The 22543-nt window shown below is 47.4% G+C and overlaps 1 protein-coding gene across 2 annotated transcripts; it reads left to right on the top strand.

The window, feature by feature from the left end:
• The first annotated feature begins 1673 nt into the window (after window positions 1–1673).
• On the top strand, window positions 1674–21186 carry SMIM3 (small integral membrane protein 3). Of its 2 annotated transcripts, none has more exons than XM_080804666.1 (2): window positions 1674–1713; window positions 19822–21186. In XM_080804666.1, exon 2 carries the CDS (start codon window positions 19833–19835, stop codon window positions 20013–20015), a length of 183 nt encoding a protein of 60 aa, XP_080660792.1. In that variant the 5' UTR covers window positions 1674–1713; window positions 19822–19832; the 3' UTR covers window positions 20016–21186. The 2 variants fall into 2 exon arrangements, with proteins under 2 accessions (XP_080660792.1, XP_080660791.1); XM_080804665.1 differs by lacking the exon at window positions 1674–1713 and adding an exon at window positions 2039–2166.
• The last annotated feature ends 1357 nt before the right edge of the window (window positions 21187–22543 follow it).

The raw sequence follows: 22543 nt of genomic DNA, 5'->3' as shown, positions 1-22543 counted from the left end.
GTGCCCTCATTTTACTGTTTTACGAGTGAGGAACTGAGACATTAATGATCATTTAGCTACTTAGATAGACTCATAATTTTGGTTTCCTGGCTTCCAATCCAATTTACCACATTATTTCCCCAAGCTAAATAAATGTACTTGTGCAAATGAAAAATATATGAAAGAAGAAAATTCTTGCGTAGGTGTGATTCATTGAGAGGGTTTCTGAGATGAAATGTATCCTAGTGGGGATCCTGGTAGGCAGTATTTTGGTAGAATGCTGTTAGGCTACAACTTCTTTCCATCAAATCCCCTCCCCCCCAACTATCAGGGGGATCTCTCATAAGTATTATTATTATTATTATTATTATTATTTTAAATTCTTGATGGTTTTCCCTTTGGAGTACTTGTAATTGAGGACCAAGGAAGTGAAATGTAAGTTGTTCCTTGGTTTTGCTGTAACAAAGTTTGGTACTGAAATTGGCTATTTTCCCCCTCCTCCTACCCCAACATGGCATCCATCATTCTTCTCTTCCAAAGCCCCCTCAGCAAAATCAACCCAGCTGAGACAGAGCTAATGTAGTATGTTTCCCATAGGTTATTATTCAATTTTCTCTTTTGGCTCACTTTTGGGTGCCAGGGCAAATCATTATTAAAGAGGTACTGAAAGACTGTGACCTGGGAAAGGCAGACTGTCTTGCTAGTGTTGGCTCCAGCCCTGGGATTCTGCATTCTCTCAGATGGAAGCCGGCATTCACACCGGGCACAGGGAGTTACCAGGTGTCCATCCAGAGTAATCCCCTACTCCTTCCACTAACCCGGGAACATGTTGTATTAAATTGAGACTGTCCTCCTTAACTTTTTTTTTTCCACTGAGAGTTTTGTATTAAAATATTCAAAATTGTGTGATACTTGTTTGTTTGTTTTTTAAGTTTCCACACGTCTCTTTTGATTAAAACATGTTGGGTGACATTTCCTAGAATTTTTGTCAAATAATTTCTCAAGTCAATTCCCTTCATCCTCATTGTTTCCGCTCTAAAAAACTGGCATCTGGTAGTGATGATTTAGATGTCATTTCTGCTGATCTCATCCCCGACTCAGAGAAGACAGTAGGGGCTAAGTTCAGCTCCCACACTATATCCGATTTAGGCCTGAGAAGGCAGTATAGCAAGTTCTCAACCTAGTGGGCAGAGGAAGAAACTGACACACTACTGGGCTCCAAGGCTCCTCAAGGTCACACTGATGGTCAAGGCCTGAGCTCCTGTTTTTTAGAGTAAGACTGAAGAGCTCTCGACTGCTGAATTAAAAGCTGTGGGTACCAAGATAGGACCCGAGTCCCTGTCCCCAGTGCATCACAGAGGCTGCAGGAGCTCGCACAGTCGCATTGTCCAGTTTGGGAGCTGGGCCGGGAACTGCTGGGCGTGGAGTCCTCAGAGGCCAGCTCTCCCGGGCCCATGAGCACCCTAGATCGGGCTATCTCACTGCTGTCACAAAAACGAACAGGATGCTCAGGGGAGTGTCACAGCAGATAACCAACCAGCTTCCCACTGGCGTCTATGTCGGTCCTCACAGCAGGGCTGGGACACAGGTGTCATTAGCCTCACTTTGCGAAGCGGCTCGTCAAGGATCCCACACGCAGTACACCGCCCAGCAGGAGCTGAGAGTCTCGGCCCCTCCCGTCCGCCAGACTTTGGCCGGAAAGGAATTTGGTCCGCCCGACCCTCCGGGTTCACGGTAAGGACAGCGGGGCCCCGACGGCGGAAGCGATCGCGCAGGGCTGCACGCAGCGCGTGCGGGGGCTGGAGGGAAAGCCGGAGCGGCCGCAGGGGCGGAGGGGAAGCCGGGGGCAGCGGAGGGGGCGGCGGGGCGGGGCGGCGCGGCGCGGCTGCGGCCGGGGGCCCGGGCTTTCCGGGGGCGGTCCCTGACGGCCGCGCATTCCAGCGCCGCCGAGCGCAGCCCCGGGGCCGAGCCGCGCGTCCCGGCCGCTCCTGCGCGCTCCCGCCGCCGCGGGCTCCGAGGGCCGGGCACGTGCCGCGCCGAGACGCCCCCCGGGGCTGGACCGCCTCCCGTCGCGAGCCCGGGGAAGCGCTGGACCCGTGCCTTGCCCCGAGCCTCCCGCAGACCCTGCGCGATCCGGCTGCGGCGGGGACCTCGGGCTTTCCTGCGGAGCGGCTCTGAGGATCCCGGGTGAGTGGGGCCATCGGGTGTCGCGCGTGGGGCTCCGTTCTCCCGTGGTTCCTACCCCAGCGTCCTCCCGACTGTCCTCTCCGTCCCCCTCTTCTGCCTCCTTTCTCCCCCGTCATCACTTTTGCGTTCCCCTTTTCTGTTTTTCTCAGCCCCGAACTTGCCAAAGCCACCTTCTCGGCCGATCTGGGGCCTCCCGGGAGCCGCCGCTCGGGTGGGTGAGCCCAGCCCCGCGGCCGGCGGCTTCTCCCAAAGCCCCGCGTGGGAGGCACCAGGAGTTTGGAGTGGGGTGTGGGTTCCCTTGGTCCGGCACCAGCAGTTTCTCCATCCTGTCTCGCGGCCCTGTTTCTCCGTCTGTGAAAGGGGGAAAATAATCTTTTGCGTACAGAAATCAAATGAGAGAGGGGGTGTGCAGAGCATCATGGAGAGGAGCCTTCCTTCCAGGTGCCCTCCTCCTCCTGCCTCCTTACTTCGGACTTGGTTGTTCCAGTCGTGGGTTCTCTTGCACCCCTTCTCTCCCCACCCCTCCACAAATTCCTTGAGGGTGGAGACTGTCTCTCCGTGGCCCATCTCCGAAGCCTGCTGCGCACTTGGCCCAGGACCTGGCAAATAGGTGCTCAGTATTGTTTGCGGTGTGGAGGAACGAGCGGTGTAAACCATGAAAACCTGCACAGTTGGGGGAGGTTGTTATTTTGAGTAGCGGGGCTGGACTCCTATTCCTGCAGCCGCACCCTTTCTTCCTGACTGGCCCTGGTCCTGTGGGCACCGGGGTGGGGTGGGGCGGTTCTCAGGGGTCTTTCTCTATTGAGTCCTCAGAGTTCTTGGCGGTGGTAGTGACCGCATCTCAGACATTGACGTCTCAAAGATTCCTTGAACATCTGCTAAGACCTGTGGTACCACCGCAGTGGGAAAATAGGAAGGCTTGCAAATGCCCGAATGGGGTTTGGGGGTGGGGGTGGGGTGGGAAGGACAAGTCTCTGGAAGTCAGGAGACACTTCGGAGTCACCTTGATGAGGCATTTCCCCCATCTTGACCCGGCTCTCCACATCTGTAAAATGAAGTAGGGATGGAACAGCTGGACGGCTACGGCTGGGCGTGATGTGCTCTCTGGGTTACGTGGGCCAGCCAACTGTCCCGTGAGTGCATGCAAGACAGCCCAGCCGAGCCCCAGGACATCATGTACTTCTGCAGCAGTGACCGAAAAAGCTGAGGAGAAGCACTTCTCCACCGCAGCAGGGACCTCCTGTTTCCAGCTGTCCCGGGGTTATGAGTCATGCCACAGAGCTTACAAGTCATGCTCTCTCAAATGTTCCAAACAGTGACCTCTCAGGGCATCCCAGCTGTGGGCTCCACTGCGTGAAAGGTCTGGGGATCCCCTGTCTCTGGCATAGCCTAAGAATCACTGAGCTGGGGTGAGGTGTTTGAGACATAAACCAAATTAGAGACTTTGGGGGCCTCCTGTGGTTGGGTCCCATATGGGACGCAGGTGTGACAGGCCAAGGGGGTAAGTGGCAGTCTCAGTTTCAGGGGCTTTCCTACCTGTATTCTGATCCTTCTTTTAAAAAGCGTGCATCTGTTTCTTCTCTGTGGTTTCAAATCTACAGATAAAGGAAATGTCTCCAAGGAAAGAGAATCTTTCTCTTCATTGGTCTTATGCTGCCACTGTTGGCAGTGGACTCAAAGATAGACATGTGTACTCACACTCACAGTTTATAGGAGTAAATGCTGGTGTTACCACACCCTGTGACACTCTCCCCAATGGGCCGGACAAGCCAAATGTTGTAATGATCGTACTTGAGGGACTCCTGGATGGCTCAGTCGGCTCAGTGTCCGACGCCTGATCTCAGCTCAGGTCTAGATCTCCGGGTAGTGAGCTCAAGCATGTTGAGCCTACTTTAAAAAATTATCGTACTTGACATTTACTGAGTGCTGACTATGAGCCAGACATTATTCTAAGCATATTACATGTGTTAATTCATTTAGTCTTTACCACAATCCTATGAGGTAGAGACCACCATTCTATCCCTCTTATAGTTGAGAAGACTGAGCTCCAGAGAGCATAGGGAACTCACCCGTGATCACAGGAAGCTGCAGTTTACACCCAGGTTTCAGGGCCTATGCTCTGAACCTCTGAATCTCACTGGAATTATGGGGATCTGGGTTCAGATCTTGCTTCTGTCACTTGCAGGGTGACTGAGGGGAGGATAAGTAAGAATTTGACAGCCACTGGACTAGTAAATCGCTAGGAACCCTAGTATCCTTCCAACTCACTAGGGAAACAGAAACATCCAAGAGAAAAGCTCAGCGGTGGCCAGGAATGGGCCGGAACTATCCCTGGCTAGCATAGTGGACAACAGCAAACCAGATTCAACAACTACACTGTGTGCTTTACATCACTTAGCGGTGCATAGCTCTAGTTTTCTTATGTTACTGATCTGGACTCCGATTGGCTGATTGGACTTGCGAATTGCTGGTGACCAACTACACAGGATCAGAGAGATTGAAATGCAGGAGAGAGAAGGAATGACAGAGAAAACTAAACTCTCCAAGTCAGTGTCAAGTGCTGGTGACCTGTGTGTGGCATACCTATCACCAGTCCTAATCCCCTGCCCCAGGCTGATGTTGACAATCGACAATTGGGACTTTGCACCTTGGAATCTCCGCAAGGCTGGGTAATCCTTAACTCAGTGCTCTGGCCAGCTTCTACAATTGATCCTGAAGCTTTTTTTTCTTACTCTCCCAGATTTTCCACCTCATTCCTCTAGGGGATGGTCAAGAAAGTAACAAATGGCAAAATGGGAGACTTTTTTTTTTTTTTTTTGAGGATGCTGGGTGGCATTTTAGGAAACACCTTGGGGCTTTTAAAGATTCATCTTTTCCACTCCTTGGTCCTTTTTTTTTTCTTTTTTCTTTTTTCTTTAATGGCCTTCAACCTAAGACTATCCTGGACCTGGGTCAGGACTCTAGAGGAGATAGGGTGTCAGGGGAGCAGAGTGAGACTTGGAGAGCCAGCTGGACATTTAGGGATCACCGTGACCACCCTTTCCAATTGACTGATGAGAGAAGGAGGCCCAGTTTGAAGGAGGGGCTCACTCAGGCTCACACAGTATAGTCATTTTCTAATGCTGTTACAACGTAACATCAATTTAGTGGCTTCAAAAAAATCAAATTTGTTTATTATGGTTCTCCAGGTCAGAAGTCTGGTGTGGGTCTTTCTAGAAGAAAATCAAGGCATCGGTAGGCTGAGTTTCTTTCTGGAGTCTTTAGGGGAGAATTGGTTCCTTGCTAATTTGAGCTGATGGCAGAATTCAGTTCCTGTGGCTTTGGGACCAAGGTCACCATTTCCTCGCTGGCTGTCAGCTGGGGGCCATAACCTGCTTCTACAGACCTCCTCACTCCTTGGCTTATAGCCAGCTTCCTCTGTCTTCAAAGCAGGCAACGGTGAGACAGGTGCTTCTCACACCATATTTCTCTGACCCTCCTGCCTTTCGCTTCACTTTTAAGGACTCGTGTGATTAGACTGGGCCCACTTGGTGGTCCAAGAGAATTTCCTGATCTCAGAGTCTTTTAATGACATCTGCAGAGGTCCTTTGCCCCTGTTTTCATGACTCTGCCCTCTGAGTCATGCTTCCTTTTTCATAGTCACGGTTCCAGAGACCAGGACGTGAACATCTTCAAGGGGCCGCTGTTCTGTCTGCTGTCTGCATTTTAGGAGATTGACTGTTCCTGATCACATAGCTTGGTAGGGGAGTCACAGCACTGTGGTGCCCTTGCAGCTCTGTTCCTGACCTACACTATCCCCTCCCCCGCCCAGCCCACCGCCAAGGAGAGTCTCCTTTGTTGGCCCAGCACACAGCACGCACTTAGTCACTGGCAAATAACCGTGATGGATGGTAGAGGCTTAAGCAGGATGCTGTGGATTTGGCCTGGGCTTCTCTGCTGGCTCCCTGTTGGTTTCTAAGACTCTGTGATTGGCTGGGTCCGATGGGTACGTGCAGATTTGAATAGCTCTGGCTGTCTTTCTGAACTCTTTGAAATATCCTGGTGTTTTTCCATTTTTCCAGCCACAGAAGAGCAGATAGAAACTCAGGCAGGGAAGAGGTCTTTAGACTGTTAAGAATTTTGATGGAGACGGAAGCCAATTGGAGCAAAACAAGAACAGAGTGCTCCTCAGGGACCTCGGGTGATTGGAGAAAGTCCTCTGATTTGATTCATTTCACATTTTTGATAGTTGTGTGTCCTGCCCGTCCCTTCCTCTGGCCCCTGTCTTTGGAACAGAGGTCCCTAGTGAGATGGCTTGGCTTGGTAAATGCTTGAGGCTATTACAGAAGGGGAAGAGGACTGTCTCCGAGGTTGAATGTGAGATGGGGATGCCTGCCCCCCCACCCAGGAGTAAGCCTGGGAAATCCCCTCCCTTTTTATCAGCTTTCTGTTCTAAGAACAGAGAAGGAAAGTTTCCTATTGTGGACCGCAACTCCCCCACCCCCACACTCAGCTCCATGCCCAGCTCTGGAGCACAGGGAATCCTAGAGAAAGTTCTTCTGAAAGGTCAGCCCTCCTCCCTTCTCTGCCTGGTAGGTACAGTCTAGTCTGGGAAAGGAGGAACCCCTCATAATCCTTCTTGTGCATGGGCAGAGAGCCCGGAAAGTGATCAAGTTAGAGGATGCATTTTGTTTTCGAGAGGGGATTCTGACTTTTAAGATCATGGGGGTGAGGACACTTTCTGGACAGCTAAGTCCTACCGAAACTGAAGTCTGTAGTTCTCCTGCCTGTCTGTACTCACCCCTCACCCATCTTAGGTTTACTGGGCACACCCTGTGTGCCAGGGCCCGTGAGCGGTGCTGGCAGTACAGCCAGGAACGGGAGGCAAGTCTTCTGCTCTCCTGTGCTTGCATTTGAGTGGGTAACGATAGCCAGTAAGAACACACACACCAGCGAACAAACAAGCTAATTTTCAGATTGTGAACAGTGTTTGAAGACATTAAAACAAGGTCTGAGACAGAGCATGATGGCCGAAGGAGGGTAATGATTTAATGAGGTGGTTCTGGAAAGGCTTTTCCAAAGAGGTGGCCTTTTTAAGTTGAGACCTGGACACTGAGACACTGGTTGTTGAAAAGCAAGATCTGCAGGGAAGAGCATTCTAAGGAGAAGGAACAGCAAGCAGAAAGGTCTTGGACTGGAATCAGGACAGTAGCTGCCCCAGGCTAGTAAGTGGCCAGTGGAGCCTCTTATCAGGACTTGCTTTCTCTGTCTGGCCGAGATGCTCCATTCTTCTCAGATGATTGCACTAGCTCCTCCTGAGGGTAGAGCCTTAGGAAGGGGTCCTGTCAGTGGAGTGATGCTGGTAAGCCCCCGAGTCTGCTCCCTGGGTGGGAACGGTCAGCCTCATTCTCCCTATTTGGCAGGATGCCCAAAGAGATGGCCCTGGCATCAGTGACTCAGAGCTGGGGCTCACTGCCTGCTCTCTGGCCTCGGTGCCTGGAGCTGTCTGCTCAGAGCCCTGGCAGTGCTGGCCCGAGGCCACACCTGCAGGAAGCCACCTGCCTCCATCTGCTTTTTCTCCCACTTTGGGATAATTAAGCTTGCCAGCCAGCAGGAAGTCATTTATTTTATTGCCTTCTTCCTCAGTGAGCTCCTTGGTGGTAAAACCGGTTGGATAACCATGGGCAATCCCTCCGAAGTTAATTGCTAGCTGGGCTCAGATGCGCAGGGTGTGCTTTTCCTGCTGGAGATCAAAGCCAGGACAGACTCTCAAAGGCTGTGCGTCTGAAACTATCCCTGTGCTTTCCTAGATCAGCCTCGGAGTGGGGCCCCTGAACGCTCTGAATTTAGGAGCTCAGCTGTGTCCCCCAGCTCAGTGTTAACGTGGATCAAGCCCTTACTGTGTACCAAGCATGGTATGAAGTCAGTCCTTTGTAGGTATTATCTCATTCAGACCCCAAGGCATCCCGAACAAGTAGCTACTACCAGTAGTTATTCCTGTTCTCATTTTATAGATGAAACAGAAGCTTAGAACGGTTAAGCCTCTTGCCTAAGCCATAAGGGCTTCATATGCCCCCCCTCCGGCACGCCCTATATCTTAGCACTCTGGGGCTTCATTGATGTAGTTATTCTATTGATGCTGCCTTTCTCTTTATTTTTTCCTTTTTTTTTTTTTAAAGATTTTATTTATTTATTTGACAGACAGATCACAAGTAGGCAGAGAAGCAGGCAGAGAGAGAGAAGGGAGGAGGCAGGCTTCCTGCTGAGCAGAGAGCCCGATGCGGGGGTCGATCCCAGGACCCTGGGATCATGACCTGAGCCGAAGGCAGAGGCTCCAACCCACTGAGCCACCCAGGCGCCCCTATTTTTTCCTTTTGAACACCTACTTCTCTTCAAAGCCTGTATCAAAGTCCCCCTTTATTTATTTATATATTTATTTATTTGACAGACAGCAAGACAGGGAACACAAGCAGGGGGAGTGGGAGAAGCAGGCTCTCCACTGAGCAGGGAGCCCTATGTGGGGCTTGATCCCAGGACTGTGGGATCAGGACCTGAGCTGAAGGCAGACGCTTAACGACTGAGCCACCCAGGCGCCCAGTCCCCCTTCTTTTTAAAGCGTTCTGTTTTACTTAGATAAGAGCAAAGGAATGAAGGTGAGTATTTCTTTGAGCATCTGTTATGTTTCAGGACTATATGCCTGTTGACTTGCTTTATCCTCACAAAAGTAGAGTTCAGTATAGTGGCTCTCAGTGTCCCTATTTTAAAGACGAGAAGACTGAGGTTTAGAGATTTTAAGTAGCTTGCCCCAAGTCACACCTCTGATAAGGATGGAAAGCAGCATTCAGAGCAAAGATCATCTTACCTGTGGTCTTTCTCTTTCTCTTTCCACTTCCTTCCTCTTCTCCAAGAGCGTGTGCTTTACACCTTCAAGGTCGGAGTATTCTGCCTTGTATTGCAACCAGCAACTTACAAGCGATGTCTTTTCCCTGTGGAAGAGGGTGAGCTTCTTAGGGACAAACATCTCCATCTCTGCCTCCACTCCTCGATGCTCGGCGTGAATCACGGCACCGTCCGTGTTTACTGAATTGCTGCGCCCCCTGTTTCCTGCTCGGACTGGAGGAATCTGTCAGGTTAATCAAGCATGTCGTTGGTTGATTTTAAAAAATTCATTAATACGGACATTAAGATGACAGAGGACTGAGCCTCTGTCATCTTGGTTGATAAAGGGAAGACATGCACCGAGTCAGGGATCCTAACAAATTCTAACTGCGGGGTCGGGGGGAGGCTGTTTGCTTGGGTGCACGCGTCCCCCCAGCCAGGAATGACTGATCGTGGAGTGAGTGAGTGTTTGTGGAGTGACCCGTCGCGGGTCAGAATACTGCCAAGTACTATGTGTGATCTTCTCATGGACTTCTACTGACCCTATGGGGAAGATAGTATTATTTGGCCATTTTTGCTTTTGTTTTCAATTGAGTAAATGGAAGCATCAGGAAGTTTGATAACTTACCTGACACAGGTCAGCGAGAAAGTGGTGGAGTCACATGGATACCCAAGCCCGCTGGCCTCCGAGCCTGGGCTCTTAGCACTGTCGTGTGAGTGTGGAGGAGAATTCCCCATTGTTCCCGAGTATTCCCTCCGTTCCGATGCACTCCCATCGCCCTACCAGCCTCCAGGAGCTCGGGCAGCTGTTGATTCAAGAACCGTGTGTTCAGTACCCCCTACCGCTGAGTAGAGGGGGCGCTTTCTGTGAGGAGAATGAGCTGTGCTGGGTGAAGTCCGGGCTGCGGCAGAGCTGGAACTCAGGCCCGTTGTCCCGTCGTTCCTCCCAGACGCATATGGTGCCATTCTCCACCTTGGTGGGCTCTCCCACGACTCGTAAAGTGCCAGCGGCTCTTCCTCTTCCCTGATGGTTTCACGGTGAGAGGTGCTAGTTACAGGCTTCGCCACTACCTTCTTCCCTAGATTCATTTGCATTTGGACCTTGAATCAGGATGGAACTGCATTCACCAGAGATTCTGACAGGACTTATTTTTGGTTGAGGGGCGTGTGTGTGTGTGTGTGTGTGTGTGTGTGTGTGTGTGTGTCCCTGAAAAACCATCTTGTGGAGGCCGAGAAAAATTAAGGCCATCCCACCTCAGGTTTAGCCTTAGCATAAGTACAGCCATCTGAGCTTTTGCAGCCATCTCAGGCCCCTGTGACTAAGGGCTGAACTTTCCCCTACTTTACTTTAGTTCCAGAGACCCCCACCCTGCTTTAGTTCCAAGAAAGTACCCCACCCTGCAACACCCCGGCAACAGCTAATCAGCTTACTGCAGAAAAGTCTGAAACTTCTCCTGCCCCTGCCCCCAAGCCTCTTGTAATGACCCATAAAAATCCCGGCCTTAACGAGCCTCGGTGTCCAAGTCCCTACTCCGCTGTGTCAGGTATACTTGGGCCCAAGCTTAAGCTTGTCAAATAAACCCTTGTGTGATTGCATCGGTGCTTGGCTCCTTGGTGGTCTCTCGGACACGAAAACTCGGGCATTACAATCTCACCTACTGTGATGTGGCCTAGGGCTCTGGGCATCAAGGCTCCCATGGCTTTTACGCAGTAAAGAGGTAGAATCAAGAAGCCTGGCTGGCTGTCATTCTGCTGTCAGTCTGTTCCCTCCTGTTGCTTTCTCCACCTGGACTCCTTACTTTCTACCAGTAAACATCTTTTTTTTTTTTTTTTTTTAAGATTTTATTTATTTGACAGAGATCACAAGCAGGCAGAGAGGCAGGCAGAGAGAGAGAGGAAGGGAAGCAGGCTCCCCGCTGAGCAGAGAGCCTGATGCAGGGCTCGATCCCAGGACCCTGAGATCATGACCTGAGCTGAAGGCAGAGGCTTTAACCCACTAAGCTACCCAGGCACCCCTCCCAGTAAACATCTTAAACAGGAGAGCGATGGCATTTGAAAAGAGCGTGCTGGGGTGCCTGGGTGGCTCAGTTGGTTAAGCAACTGTCCTCTGCTCAGGTCATGATCCTGGAGTCCCAGGATTAAGTCCCACATTGGACTCCCTGCTCACCAGGGAGTCTGCTTCTCCCCTCTCATGAGTGAGCTCTCTGTCTCATTCTCTCACATATATAAGTAAAATCTTAAAAAAAAAAAAAAAAAAAAGAACATGCAGACCAGGAGACCTGAGTTTTCCCCCTCAGTTCTGCCCTTAACTTGCTGTGTGACCTTGGGCAAGTCATTTCCTTCACCTATAAAATGGAAGGGAGGCTGTGTGGTTTAAGCTAGGTAGTGTCTAAATTCTTTTTTTTTTTTTTAAGATTTTACTTATTTATTTGAGAGAGAGGGGGAGATCACAAGTAGGCAGAGAGGCAGGCAGAGAGAGAGGGGGAAGCAGGCTCCCCGCCGAGCAGAGAGCCCGATGCGGATCCCAGAGTCCTGGGATCACGACCCGAGCTGAAGGCAGAGGCCTTAACCCACTGAGCCACCCAGGTGCCCCTAGTGTCTAAATTCTATGTAGATTTCTAGAATGCTATGACTTTGCAGAGATTTCTTCTCCACAGAACAAACCCATTATGAAATAGTATTGCTGTGTTAGTTTTCTGTTACTGCCATAACAAATTAGCACCAATTTGGTGGCTTAAAAATACATTCATGACCTCACAGTTTCCTTGGTGGGTCCTTAACAAAACTTCAGTCAAGGTATCAGCCAAGTTGTATTTCCTTCTGGAGGATGAATTAGGAAAGACTCTGCCTGCAGGCTCACTCAGGTTGTTGGCAGATTTGTTTCTTGCAACTCAAGGCCAGCAGAGCAGTGTCTTTGACCTCAGGGAAAGCTTCAGCCCTTGGCTGAAGGTCTCTCACCTGATTAAGTCAGGCCCACACAGGATGATCTTTCTGTTTACTTTAAAGTCAGGGGATCTGGAACTTAAACTAGTCTGCAAAATCCCTTCATGCTTATTATGTGACCTAACCTAATCTGAGGGGTGGCACCAGGGAACAGAGATTATGGAGCTCATCTTAGAGTTCTACTTACCACAATCGCTTTATAGAAATATCCTCTTTACAGTTCTGAGCATATTAGAACCAACTTTCTGTTTTGTGAGTTAGATCAAATGACTTAGCATATGAAATCAGTTCTAAAAACCACTTGTTCTTACACTAAAACTATTCTGCTTTCAACTTGTTTTTTAATGCAGTATTTTGTCCTTCCCTTTTTTCTCATGTAATTATCCTCAAAGTTATTTTCTTCTAATACCATTAAATGAATTTATATTACTACATAATTGGGAATTTTATATACATATATATAAATATAGGATCATGTATATTCCCATTATATATGTTAAATATTAAATTTAATATTATAGTAAATATATTAATACATAAAAATTATTCCCAGAGATAAAAACTTAAATGTTGTTTTTATATTTAATTAGTTTTAGTACTTTATATTGGAAATCATGTATTATAGAAAACTATTAATTTAAGAAGTCTTCTCTGTGCTTAGCTGATTTAAAGAAACTTTTTGTGGGGTGCCTGGGTGGCTTAGTGGGTTAAAGCCTTTGCCTTCAGCTCAGGTCATGATCCCAGGGTCCTGGGATCGAGCCCCGCATCGGGCTCTCTGCTCGGTGGAGAGCCTGCTTTCTCCTCTCTCTCTGCCTGCCTCTCTGCCTACTTGTGATCTCTGTCTGTCAAATAAATGGGTGAAATCTTGAAAAAAAAACAAAAAAACTTTTTGTTCTATCAGTATTCAGAAGAGTTGTGTTGAACTCCCCCAGTGTCACTGTGGCTTCATCTGTTTCTCCTTATAATTCTGAAATTAGGTACAGAAAAATTAAAAATCATTTTATTTCTTGGAATCCCTAGTTATACTATTTGCCTAAAACTCTACTTTCTCTGACAATAAGGTAGCTCTACTAGCTTAAACAATTTGTGAATAGATGGTATTTGAGTCCTTTAACTTTTAATCTTTCTGAATCCCCATGTGTCTCTTATAAAAAATGTATATTTGTATATATTTTAAAGTTATATATATATGCCAGTAGTTTTTGTTGGTTTAAGTTTAAATCGACTATCTTTCTTTGTGTTTTCTATTTGTTCAATGTGTTCTATTTTTCCCTCTTTCCCTTTTCTCTGGAAGTTATGTACTCTTTTACTATTTTTAAATGACTATCCTAGAGATTACAGTATACATCCCTGATTTAAGAAAGTCTAATATTATTTGGTTCTTCTGCCTGTTCCAGACAATGCAAGAAATCTAGAAAACTTTAATTCTATTTCTTTTACTATTTATTTGCTATTTTAATTCTGTTTTGTCTGAAAATGTCTTATTTCATCTTAACTCTTGGCAGTTATTTTTGTTCGGCGCTTTAAAGATATCATTCTGCTCTTTTCCAGATTCCATTCTGTTGAGAAGTTAGATGTCAGTCTAATTGGTTTTCATTTGAAGATACTGTTTTTTCTCTTTATGGTTCCCAGCAGACTTACAATAATGTGCTCTTCTTTCCCTCTGCTTCATTCTAAGTGTTTTTTTTTCTTTTTAGTTCACTAATTCTTCTTTCTTCTATGTTGCATCTGCTGTTAAGCCCATTTGTTGAATTTTTATTTCTATTTGTATTTTTCAGTTCTAGAATTTCTATTCGGTTCTTTTAAAAAAAATCTGTCATGTTCTTTCTTATTGTTTCCAGTTCTCTGTCAAAATTCTCAGTCTCCTTGAACATAGTAAGCAAGGTTATTTAAAGGGTGTGCCTGAGGGACAACTCCAATATCTGGAGCCCCTGTAGATCTTTTTCTATTGTCTGTTGTTTCTGCTGGTTCTGTTCTTGTCATCTTGTCTTTTTTCAGTCCTGATTATTCTTGATTTTGCATTAGACATTACATTTCAATAAAAAAATTTTGAAGCCGATTGTGACGTGCCCTCCTCTGGAGAGGATGCAGGTTTGCTGCTGCCTGGCCCCTGGAGGTACTGGCAATGTGAGACAACCTTAATTCAGTTTCAGGGACTGTGAGGATTCAAACCTGGGCCGCAGTCTCTGGGGTTGGAAAGCTTCTAGCTTCTAGTTCACTCTTAGCACTGAGTGCTCTTTGAAGTCCCACCTCAGAATGCAGAGGTTTTATTTTCCCTGTCTTGGCAGTTCTTAGATCCCTGAGTCTATCAGAAACTCTGCTTAGTCTCCATCCTCCACTAGGGGAAATGCTGCTTCAAATGCCAGGCTCACCTCCCTGGATTTCGTCTGTTTCGAGATCTTAGCCTGGCAAGTCCTCATTATTTTATAACTTCTTAGTGCCTTCAGGCGGTTTTTTGGGTTTGTTTGTGTGGTTGGTTGGTTGGTTTTTAGGGGGCGGGGGAGAGGTCCAATTTTTCCAGTTGGAAACCTCCAGTAGGAGGTTTGGTCAAAATGATCTAGTTTGCCATCACCAGAAGTGAAAGTCCTGATTTTTGTAGACTGCATATCTTTTCTTAATTCTCTAAATCCAGAATGCATTTGGCCAAAAGCAGTGAGTCTGACTGAGACCTAGGAAAAAGAGCTGTGGATCTGGCCTATTCCATGCTCTTACTCCTGGGTCTTGTGGAGGCTGTGGAGATCAACACAGGGACCGGAAACCTGAGTCTGAATGTCACATTGCTTAGCTTTATGATCACAAGCCGCTTAACCTCTCCTGGCTTTCATTTCCACATCTGTAAAATAATGTATCCAACACAGGATTATTGTGAAGTTTAAGTAAGTTAATGTGTGGGATGCGGCCTTGCACAGTACTTAGCACTTGGTATTTGTTAAATGCTGGCCTGTGTGATCCTGTATTTGAGGAAATAAGAGGAGGGGTACTTAACTTCTCTGTGCTTCCTGGAAGTGAGTCATGTCTTCTGAGTAAATAACAGTAATTCCTAAGAGAGTACCTAGTATATAGCAATTACTTGAATGAATGAATGAATGAATGAATGAACAAACGAACAAACAGACATCCTGGACAGAGTTACTTGTCCTGATGGGGCTTTACCAAAACCAATATTACTTTGTCAGAGGGTGAGAGCTGCTTGCTAGGGAGTGAGTCTCGTGATGGAAAGGTGGATAGATAGCACAGAGTAGTCATCCTGCATTCAGTTATTCTAAAACTATGGACTGCAGGAAATTTTAATATATGAAATTCATATATCTTTTGTCGGCACTAAAAAATTTGCCATATGGTAGAATTGGCCGGAATGACGATTTTTTTTTTCTGCAAAAGATTTTCACTTGCTTATAAAAACTGGCCTCTCACAGGGCTCGTGGTGAAGGGCCCAGATGGCATCAGTGGCTGGTGATACCAGTGGCCTATTTGCTTGTCAGCACAGAGTGGTGTTAACACAGCTTCTTAGACAAACTTATATTGAACATATGTCTGTGCTTACTTATTCACTTAATGAGGTCATTAGGAGATAAGGTATGCCAGCTTAAATTGACAGGAGTTTAGGCCTAACTGCTGTTTTACCTCCCATGGTCATAAAAACATCACGTTTTTATCTGTGATAAGGTTAAATTTGTGATACGACTCGTTTGGCCACAGTCTGACGTGACCCATTCATCAGAAATAACAAGCAGTGTATCTGCAAAGCAAATGATAAGCAGATTGATCTGTGGTTATTAATTAGATGTGCCAAGAAACAGGGTTTTATGCACTCATAAGGAACCATGCACCCGGATGCCAGATAGAGGTCAAACAGAAGTCAGCTAGCAGAAGCCTAGAGTCCTGCTTTTTCTCATGGAAAACTTTCCCAGTGTGCCGTTAAAGATGCTGGGCATCTGCTTTACGTAGTTCTTATTTTGGGGGACAAAACTTGTCTTTCACTGTGGGGAGAGGTGTTCCATGGGAAGAAGCCCGTCGGAGGGCACGTTTGAAGACTGAGAAGGTTGAAACAGGAGCGAGAACTCCCCGTGCGCTCGGACGCCTGGCCACAGTCATGGCTAGTCTTGGAGCCCTGGAACAGTAGTGGCCCTGGGAGGGCCGTTGGAGAACGTCACAACCTGTGGTTTTCAGACTGTGTTCTGAGGAGCCCAGGGGCTTAAGGGGAAGCCGAACAGCTGTGCTGTACCAAGCGGACAGGCTGTGCTATAAGCAGGGACACCAAAATAACACCTGGGAAAGTTAGTTTTAGGTGTTACGGTTTAGTATTGCTTTTAGTTTGAATTGTATGTGGGAAAGGGGTGAGCATCCTAATCTCTATGGCTTATGGCTCTAAGGATATTTATCCATCCCTAAAGGCTGGAACCCCAAACCCCTCCTTTGCCTCCTTCCTGGCATTCTGCAGCAGCTCTGCTTTTTTTTTTGTTTTTTAATATTTTTATTTATTTATTTATTTGACAGAGAGATCACAAGTAGGCAGAGAGGCATGAAGAAAGAGAGAGGCGGGGAAGCAGGCTCCCCGCTGAGCAGAGAGCCTGATGCGGGGCTTGATCCCAGGACCCTGAAATCATGACCTAAGCCTAAGGCAGAGGCTTAACCCACCGAGCCACCCAGGCACCCCTAGAGCAGCTCTGCTTTTATCTGTTTTTGTGATCAGGGTTCTAAATAACGCCATGTGCAAAAGAGTACAATCTAGCGTACAGGTGACAGAAAATGTTTCATTTATTCATCTACTTGTTCTCTTCTGCTTTGTGTTGCTCAGGCAACACAACATTTGATTGGATTTATGTCTTTGAATGATTATTCCGGAAGAAGGTGGGGTTAAGGCGGGGAAAGACCTCCAGACCTCCGTTTTAGCCTTCTGTGAAATATGGCTGGCTGTAGCTTCTGTGATTCGTGGTGGTGAATGAACCCTGAAGGCTGAGTTCCTGTAAATGACAGGTTTTCCATATGAAAGTCAGCCAGAGAAATTATTCCTGGCATTTGGAGTCACGGAAACTGTTTGATGTTAATGGGTTTACCAGAAAGGGCTTTTGTGGGGTTCTTTTGGCCCAGGGCAAGCTAGCTGTTGATGTAATCAGGAGACCACAAAGAATGATTTCTGCCGCCTCTGTCCTTCCTTAGTGCACCGCTCCTGTGACTCATGCTTCTGTGTCTTGGACTTGCGAGTAAGTGATCACATTTCTAAGGCTGAGGTATGGCCAGCCTCTGCCTCTCCCTCCTGGGCAGGCCCCAGCCTGATGATAATCCTGGTCTCCCAGGCTTGCCAGAGGCTTCTCCTTCATCCTGGACCTTGCCTACATCTGACTGGCTACAGAGCACCTGGGAATCAGTTGCCAAATCACAGTTCTGAAGAGAGTCACAGCAGCCTTAGAGATCCATGGGTCTAGGGGTTCCCAAAGCTGGCTGCATATTGGGGAAAATGGCCCCCTCCTGTCCCCTCTTGAGTCAAATTCAGTAAGTCTGTACTGGGACCCAGAAATTAGTGTTGTTTTTTTTTTTAAATCCTGTCCTAAGATGGTTCTCACTTGACACAGTATAGGACATTTGGTGAGCACTGATCTAGGCTCATACTTGAATTTTTTGGACCATTTTACCCTCAGTCTTGACTTAAGAAAATTAAATGTGGACATGCTCATGATTAGAAATTTCAAACAGCATGAAAACATGAAGAATAAAAAGCAAAAGCTTCTTCCACTCCTAGTCCAGCCCCCAGGTAATCATTATCGAACACTTTCTTTAGATTCTGCTCATAAATGATTTTACATTTATGTATCATTCCCTATCTGTCTACTTGATTCTATAAAATCTGAGCCAGAGGAATAACCCTATCCACATTATTCTGTACTGTATTTCCCCCATCCCCTGCTTAAAATATTCAGAATTCACTGTAGATCATTCTTTTTAATAATGACCATTAAATATGTAAACATTTGTGACACACTTGGAACAATACTTGGTGAGTAGTAAGCACTATATATTTGTCAAATGAGTGAATGGGGACAGCTGCATGGTATACCAATACATGGATATACACTATTTTACTCTTGTGGACACTTGTTGCGTTGGTTGCTGTAACAAACGAGGCAGAAATGAACATCCTTGTGTGTATATCTTGGGGGCTTTGCCTTGGATGTGGCTATCAGCACCTTATTTAGCAGGGCAACAGCAGGCATGGAGCCAAAGGCATTAAGAAGGAAAAGGTACTGATTAGAACAAAGCAAGGCATTGGACTGGAATTGGAAATTTTGTCTGGACCTAGAATCACAGAACTACAGATCTCAGATCTAGAAGGAACCACAGGAGAATGTTTGGTTCAGCCTTGTGCCCTCTGGGTAGGGAATGGGTTCTGTCTGTGGTTCCCAGGTTGTACCCTGAGCCCTGGGAGCCACAGTCAACTCACTGGAAGTGTGTGTGTGGGGGGGGTACGGGATCTGTAACATTTTTTACATCGTTCAGACACTGTGCAAACAACTAGCTCAAGAAAGTTGACGGTTTTAACGTTAACTTTACCAAGGTCTCTTTGGCGATGCTCTATTTTGTGAAGCTGTTTCTGGAGGGTGCCAGGATATAGCAGCTGGTGTGCATAAATGAACGTGCGATGGGAAGTGGGCGTGGTGTTGTCAAGTCTGACTCCAGAGTCTGCAAAGTTGTGCAGTTTGTAACCACTGCCCACGTCCCATTAGCAAGTAACTGGTGAAGAATGAAATAAAAATATTTTCTTCTTTCAACTTGTGTGCACCATTTTTTTTTAACAGCTACAAATCTTTAGGACATAATTACTTACTGAGTTGTTTGAAGCTAACTCCGCAATAAATGGAACTGCTAGGTATTTCTTTGGGCCCACAGAGCTGTGAAAAAATTTCTAAGACACTAAGGGTGCTGTGAATTGGAAAAAGTTTGGGAGCAACCAATTTACAGCCTATCCACAAAGGGGACAGTGGGAGATGCCACGCTGACTTGGTTTAAAGGCAGGGAATTATTCGCTTCTGTGTCTGGGGTGTCCGGCGTTGCACGTGGCATCAGACTGTGTGGGGTTCGGGTCCTGAAGCCTCCATTTCTCCTTCCATGTCTAAGATGGGCTGTCTGCATGTGGGTGAGACAGCTCTCTGCCCATCCTTTCCAGACTCCCCTCCTTTTGGTTTAGCAGTCCCCAGCAGAAAGAATCATCTTTCCCAATAGCTTGTGCATAAAAGCTCTGGGAGGACTTTGGCTGCCCCAGCCAGGGTCCCTTTCCCAGACCCGGAACTGAGGCTTTAATTAGTGATGGCCAGGCCTAGAGCACACATCCACCCTGTGCTCAGGTGAGCACCCTCAGTAAACCGCACGGAATGGGTAGGTTCTCCACAGAAAAGAGCAGGTTTTGTTACCAGGAGAATGGGAGAAAGAACCCAGGACCAAAAACAATCTTCCATTTTAACAGACGAGGGGCCGGACTGGTAGTGTGGTAATGGGAGGGTTAGGCACGGAGGCTCTGGAGTCGCACCCATCTGGCTTCACTTCCTTGGGCAGATTCACTACATCTGTAAAGGCTTTGGAGTCCTTGTCTATAAAATAGAAATAACTGAAGATAAAGTTCAAGAATACAAAAGGCTGGCAGTAATAGTCCTCACCTCATGGAGGTGGTGGTTGGAGGACTAAGTGAGTTAATACACAGAAAGTGCCTAGCACGGGTTCTGGCGTGTAGGAAGCGCTCGGTAAGTGAGCCCATTATTCTTACTGGTCAGGTAACCTTAAGAGCACAGGTAGTAAGTGACCCAAGCTTCGGACTCCCGGAGAGGGTGCAAGATAGTGACTCCTCTTCCCTGTCTGTCACAGAGTGAAGCAGCATGGACGCCGTCAGCCAGGTCCCGATGGAAGCTGCGCTCCCCAAGCACATCTTGGACATCTGGGTCATTGTCCTCATCATCCTGGCTACCATTGTCATCATGACCTCCCTGTTGCTGTGCCCGGCAACGGCGGTCATTATCTATCGCATGCGGACTCATCCCGTCCTCAACGGGGCCGTCTGAGATCAGTCTCCCAAAAGCGGCCGGGGAGTGATGTGGACGATGTCTCCTCCCCCAACCTTTTCCTTCTCCGAAAAGCAGCAAGAGAGGCTTTGGAGTGTGGACTCTGGAGCCTGCCCTGTGAGAGGAGACTGGGATTCTTGTTTGGATTCTGCCACCGGCCAGCTGTGTGAGTCCAAGCAAGGGACCTAATTCTGTGGGTTCCAGGTTCCTGCTCTTTTAAATGGGGATCATGATCCCTGCCCTTCCTACCTCATAGGGTTGCAAGGACCACTGACTCGGTGGAGATGAAAGCTGTTTGCGATTGTGAGCAGTAAGGCCGCCACTGTGAGGTGTTACCGCTCAATGCTGAGAAGCTTCAAAGAACCAAAGCACCTAATTGCTGACAATGGCCTTCAAGGGGGTGAAGACGACGCTCGGGGCAGGACAGCCTTCGCCCGTGCCCCCCAGGTCGAACCAAGCAAAGGCATCCTGTCCTCATTCCAAAGGGCCAGCAGCACCTTGGCTCAAAGACATTTTCTTTGTGGTGCCACTCCCTCAAGTTATGTAATCTGGAGGGAATTGAGCGTATTAGGGGGAGGGAGATGGATGGAGCTTCCCAGGACCTCCTCTGTGCCAGAATGTCTACCCCTGTAACAATCTAAAGGAGGCTCCGCCATTTCTTGGCAATGCCAAGGGACCTGGGGTGATGGGCTTCTTTCTGCATTGGGAGTTTCCTCACTTTGACACTCAAGCAATGTTGGGAAACATAGGGTGGCTGAGTGGCCTGGGAAGCCTTCAGGATCTCCAGCCCCCACCCACTTGTGTGCCCCACACTCGAGGAGCTCTGCACCCCCACCCCCAGCACCCTCTGTAACCAGCTCCGTGGTGTAAAGTGTCCACCCTTCATTCCCTCCCACCAGCACTGCAGCCAGTCTAAGCTACAGATTTTAAGAGATGTTCCCAGGATTTTTGGAACTAACTCAAAACAATGGTTATTTTAGATGGTATGATCTATATTTATAGAGAGAGATTTCTGGACCACTCAAGCTTCTTGACCAAAATCAGGAACATCTTGGGATATTAAATTATGTAAAAAGATAGCACAGATGTCAGAATATTGTGTGAACTGATGCTTTTATGTGGTCTGATTTCATTGATGTATACAACCAATTTCCAATAAAGTGCTAGAATGAACATGTCTGAGGTCTTTCTTTAGAGAGCACTTATTAAAGCTCAGGAACTCGGGTAAATGGTTCCACTGAATTTATGGGCCTTACAGACAGTTTGAATGTAAGAACTGAGAGGGAAAGAGAAGACTCCGGTCCACTTCTGGGGTTCTAGCTTCAGCAAGTGGGTAGTTGCACAGTTTACATGGACATAGGATGCAGAGAGAAGGACACGTTTTATAAGTAAGCGATGAATTTCGTATTAGACATGTCGAGTTCAAGGTGATTGTGATCTTCAGGCAGACATTTTCAAGATGCAACTGGAAACCTGGGTGTGTTCTTTGGCAAATATTTTATGGCTAGAGTTATGCTTTGGGGGATTATCTGCACACGGGTAGACATGCCCCACCAGTGGACGGGACCACCCAGGCAGAGCACTCAGACTGAGGCGGTAAGGTGCTAAGTGTAGAACTTGGCAAAAGTGGTTACAAAGAAGTGGAAGAGGGATGGATGGGGTGGGGGGAGAGACAAACCAAGGAGATGGAAAAGGTCATGTGCTAAGAGGTGATATGAGGGTTGTGCGATCATATTGTGTGAGTTAAGGAATGAGTTGGAGGAGAGGAAGTGGAGACAGAACGGACACCTCTTTCCAGGAATAGGACTGTGGTATAGAGGTAAGGGAGGAGGGTTTGGGAAGAATGGTCAAGGGGGATGGGTATATGTGATAAGATTCTGATTGCTTTGCCAGCATCTCTCCCAACTTTTGCTTTTCTTTTCTTTTCCCTTAATATGCCTTCCTGGGGGACAAAGGCTAGAAAGTGAAAACCTACAATGAACATGAACAGTGCATTTCCCTAACTGAACTATAGCCAGAGGTTCAGACGTGATTTAGGTTTTGCTAATCAGATGCACACACGTGAGTCTTCCGTGTGGGACCTGGTTGGGCGGGGACAGAGACCATAGGGTACGAAGAATCCACGGATCCATTGTCAGTCCATAGCTGTGGGCCTAAGACAGGGCCAAGAATTCTGCGTTTTTAACGGAGCACCCTGTCCTTTGAGAAGCATAGTACTGAAGTACCTGGGAACTTTTTCACTGTGACAGCTGTCCAGAACTTACACCTCCTAATTGCTTGCTGGAGGGAAAACTTGGAACATTTGTAATTGAAAAGCCTAGCATCAGTCTCGTGCAGTTCAAGCCTACGAGAAGCAGCTCACCGGGAATTGCCGGACGTGGGATGGAGGCTGTGTGTGCGCTACTTAGCCTTTCCGAGTCTGATTCTGGGTCTGTAAAGTGGAAAGTATCAGAATTAAATGAGAAAATCTTTCTGATTTTAGGGTGGAGTGTAAATAAGAGACTTTTAGGCAGTCCACCAGGTGGCGA

This window comes from Martes martes (genome assembly GCF_963455335.1).
Source record: "Martes martes genome assembly, chromosome: 5".
NCBI classification, from domain to species: domain Eukaryota; kingdom Metazoa; phylum Chordata; class Mammalia; order Carnivora; family Mustelidae; genus Martes; species Martes martes.
Note: the sequence above shows the minus strand (reverse complement) of the source record. Positions and strands in the feature narration are given on the sequence as shown.

What these genes read in the sequence shown, in the direction of transcription:
- SMIM3 (XM_080804666.1), top strand. Translation starts at nt 19,833, where the DNA reads ATGGACGCCGTCAGCCAGGTCCCGATGGAAGCTGCGCTCCCCAAGCAC.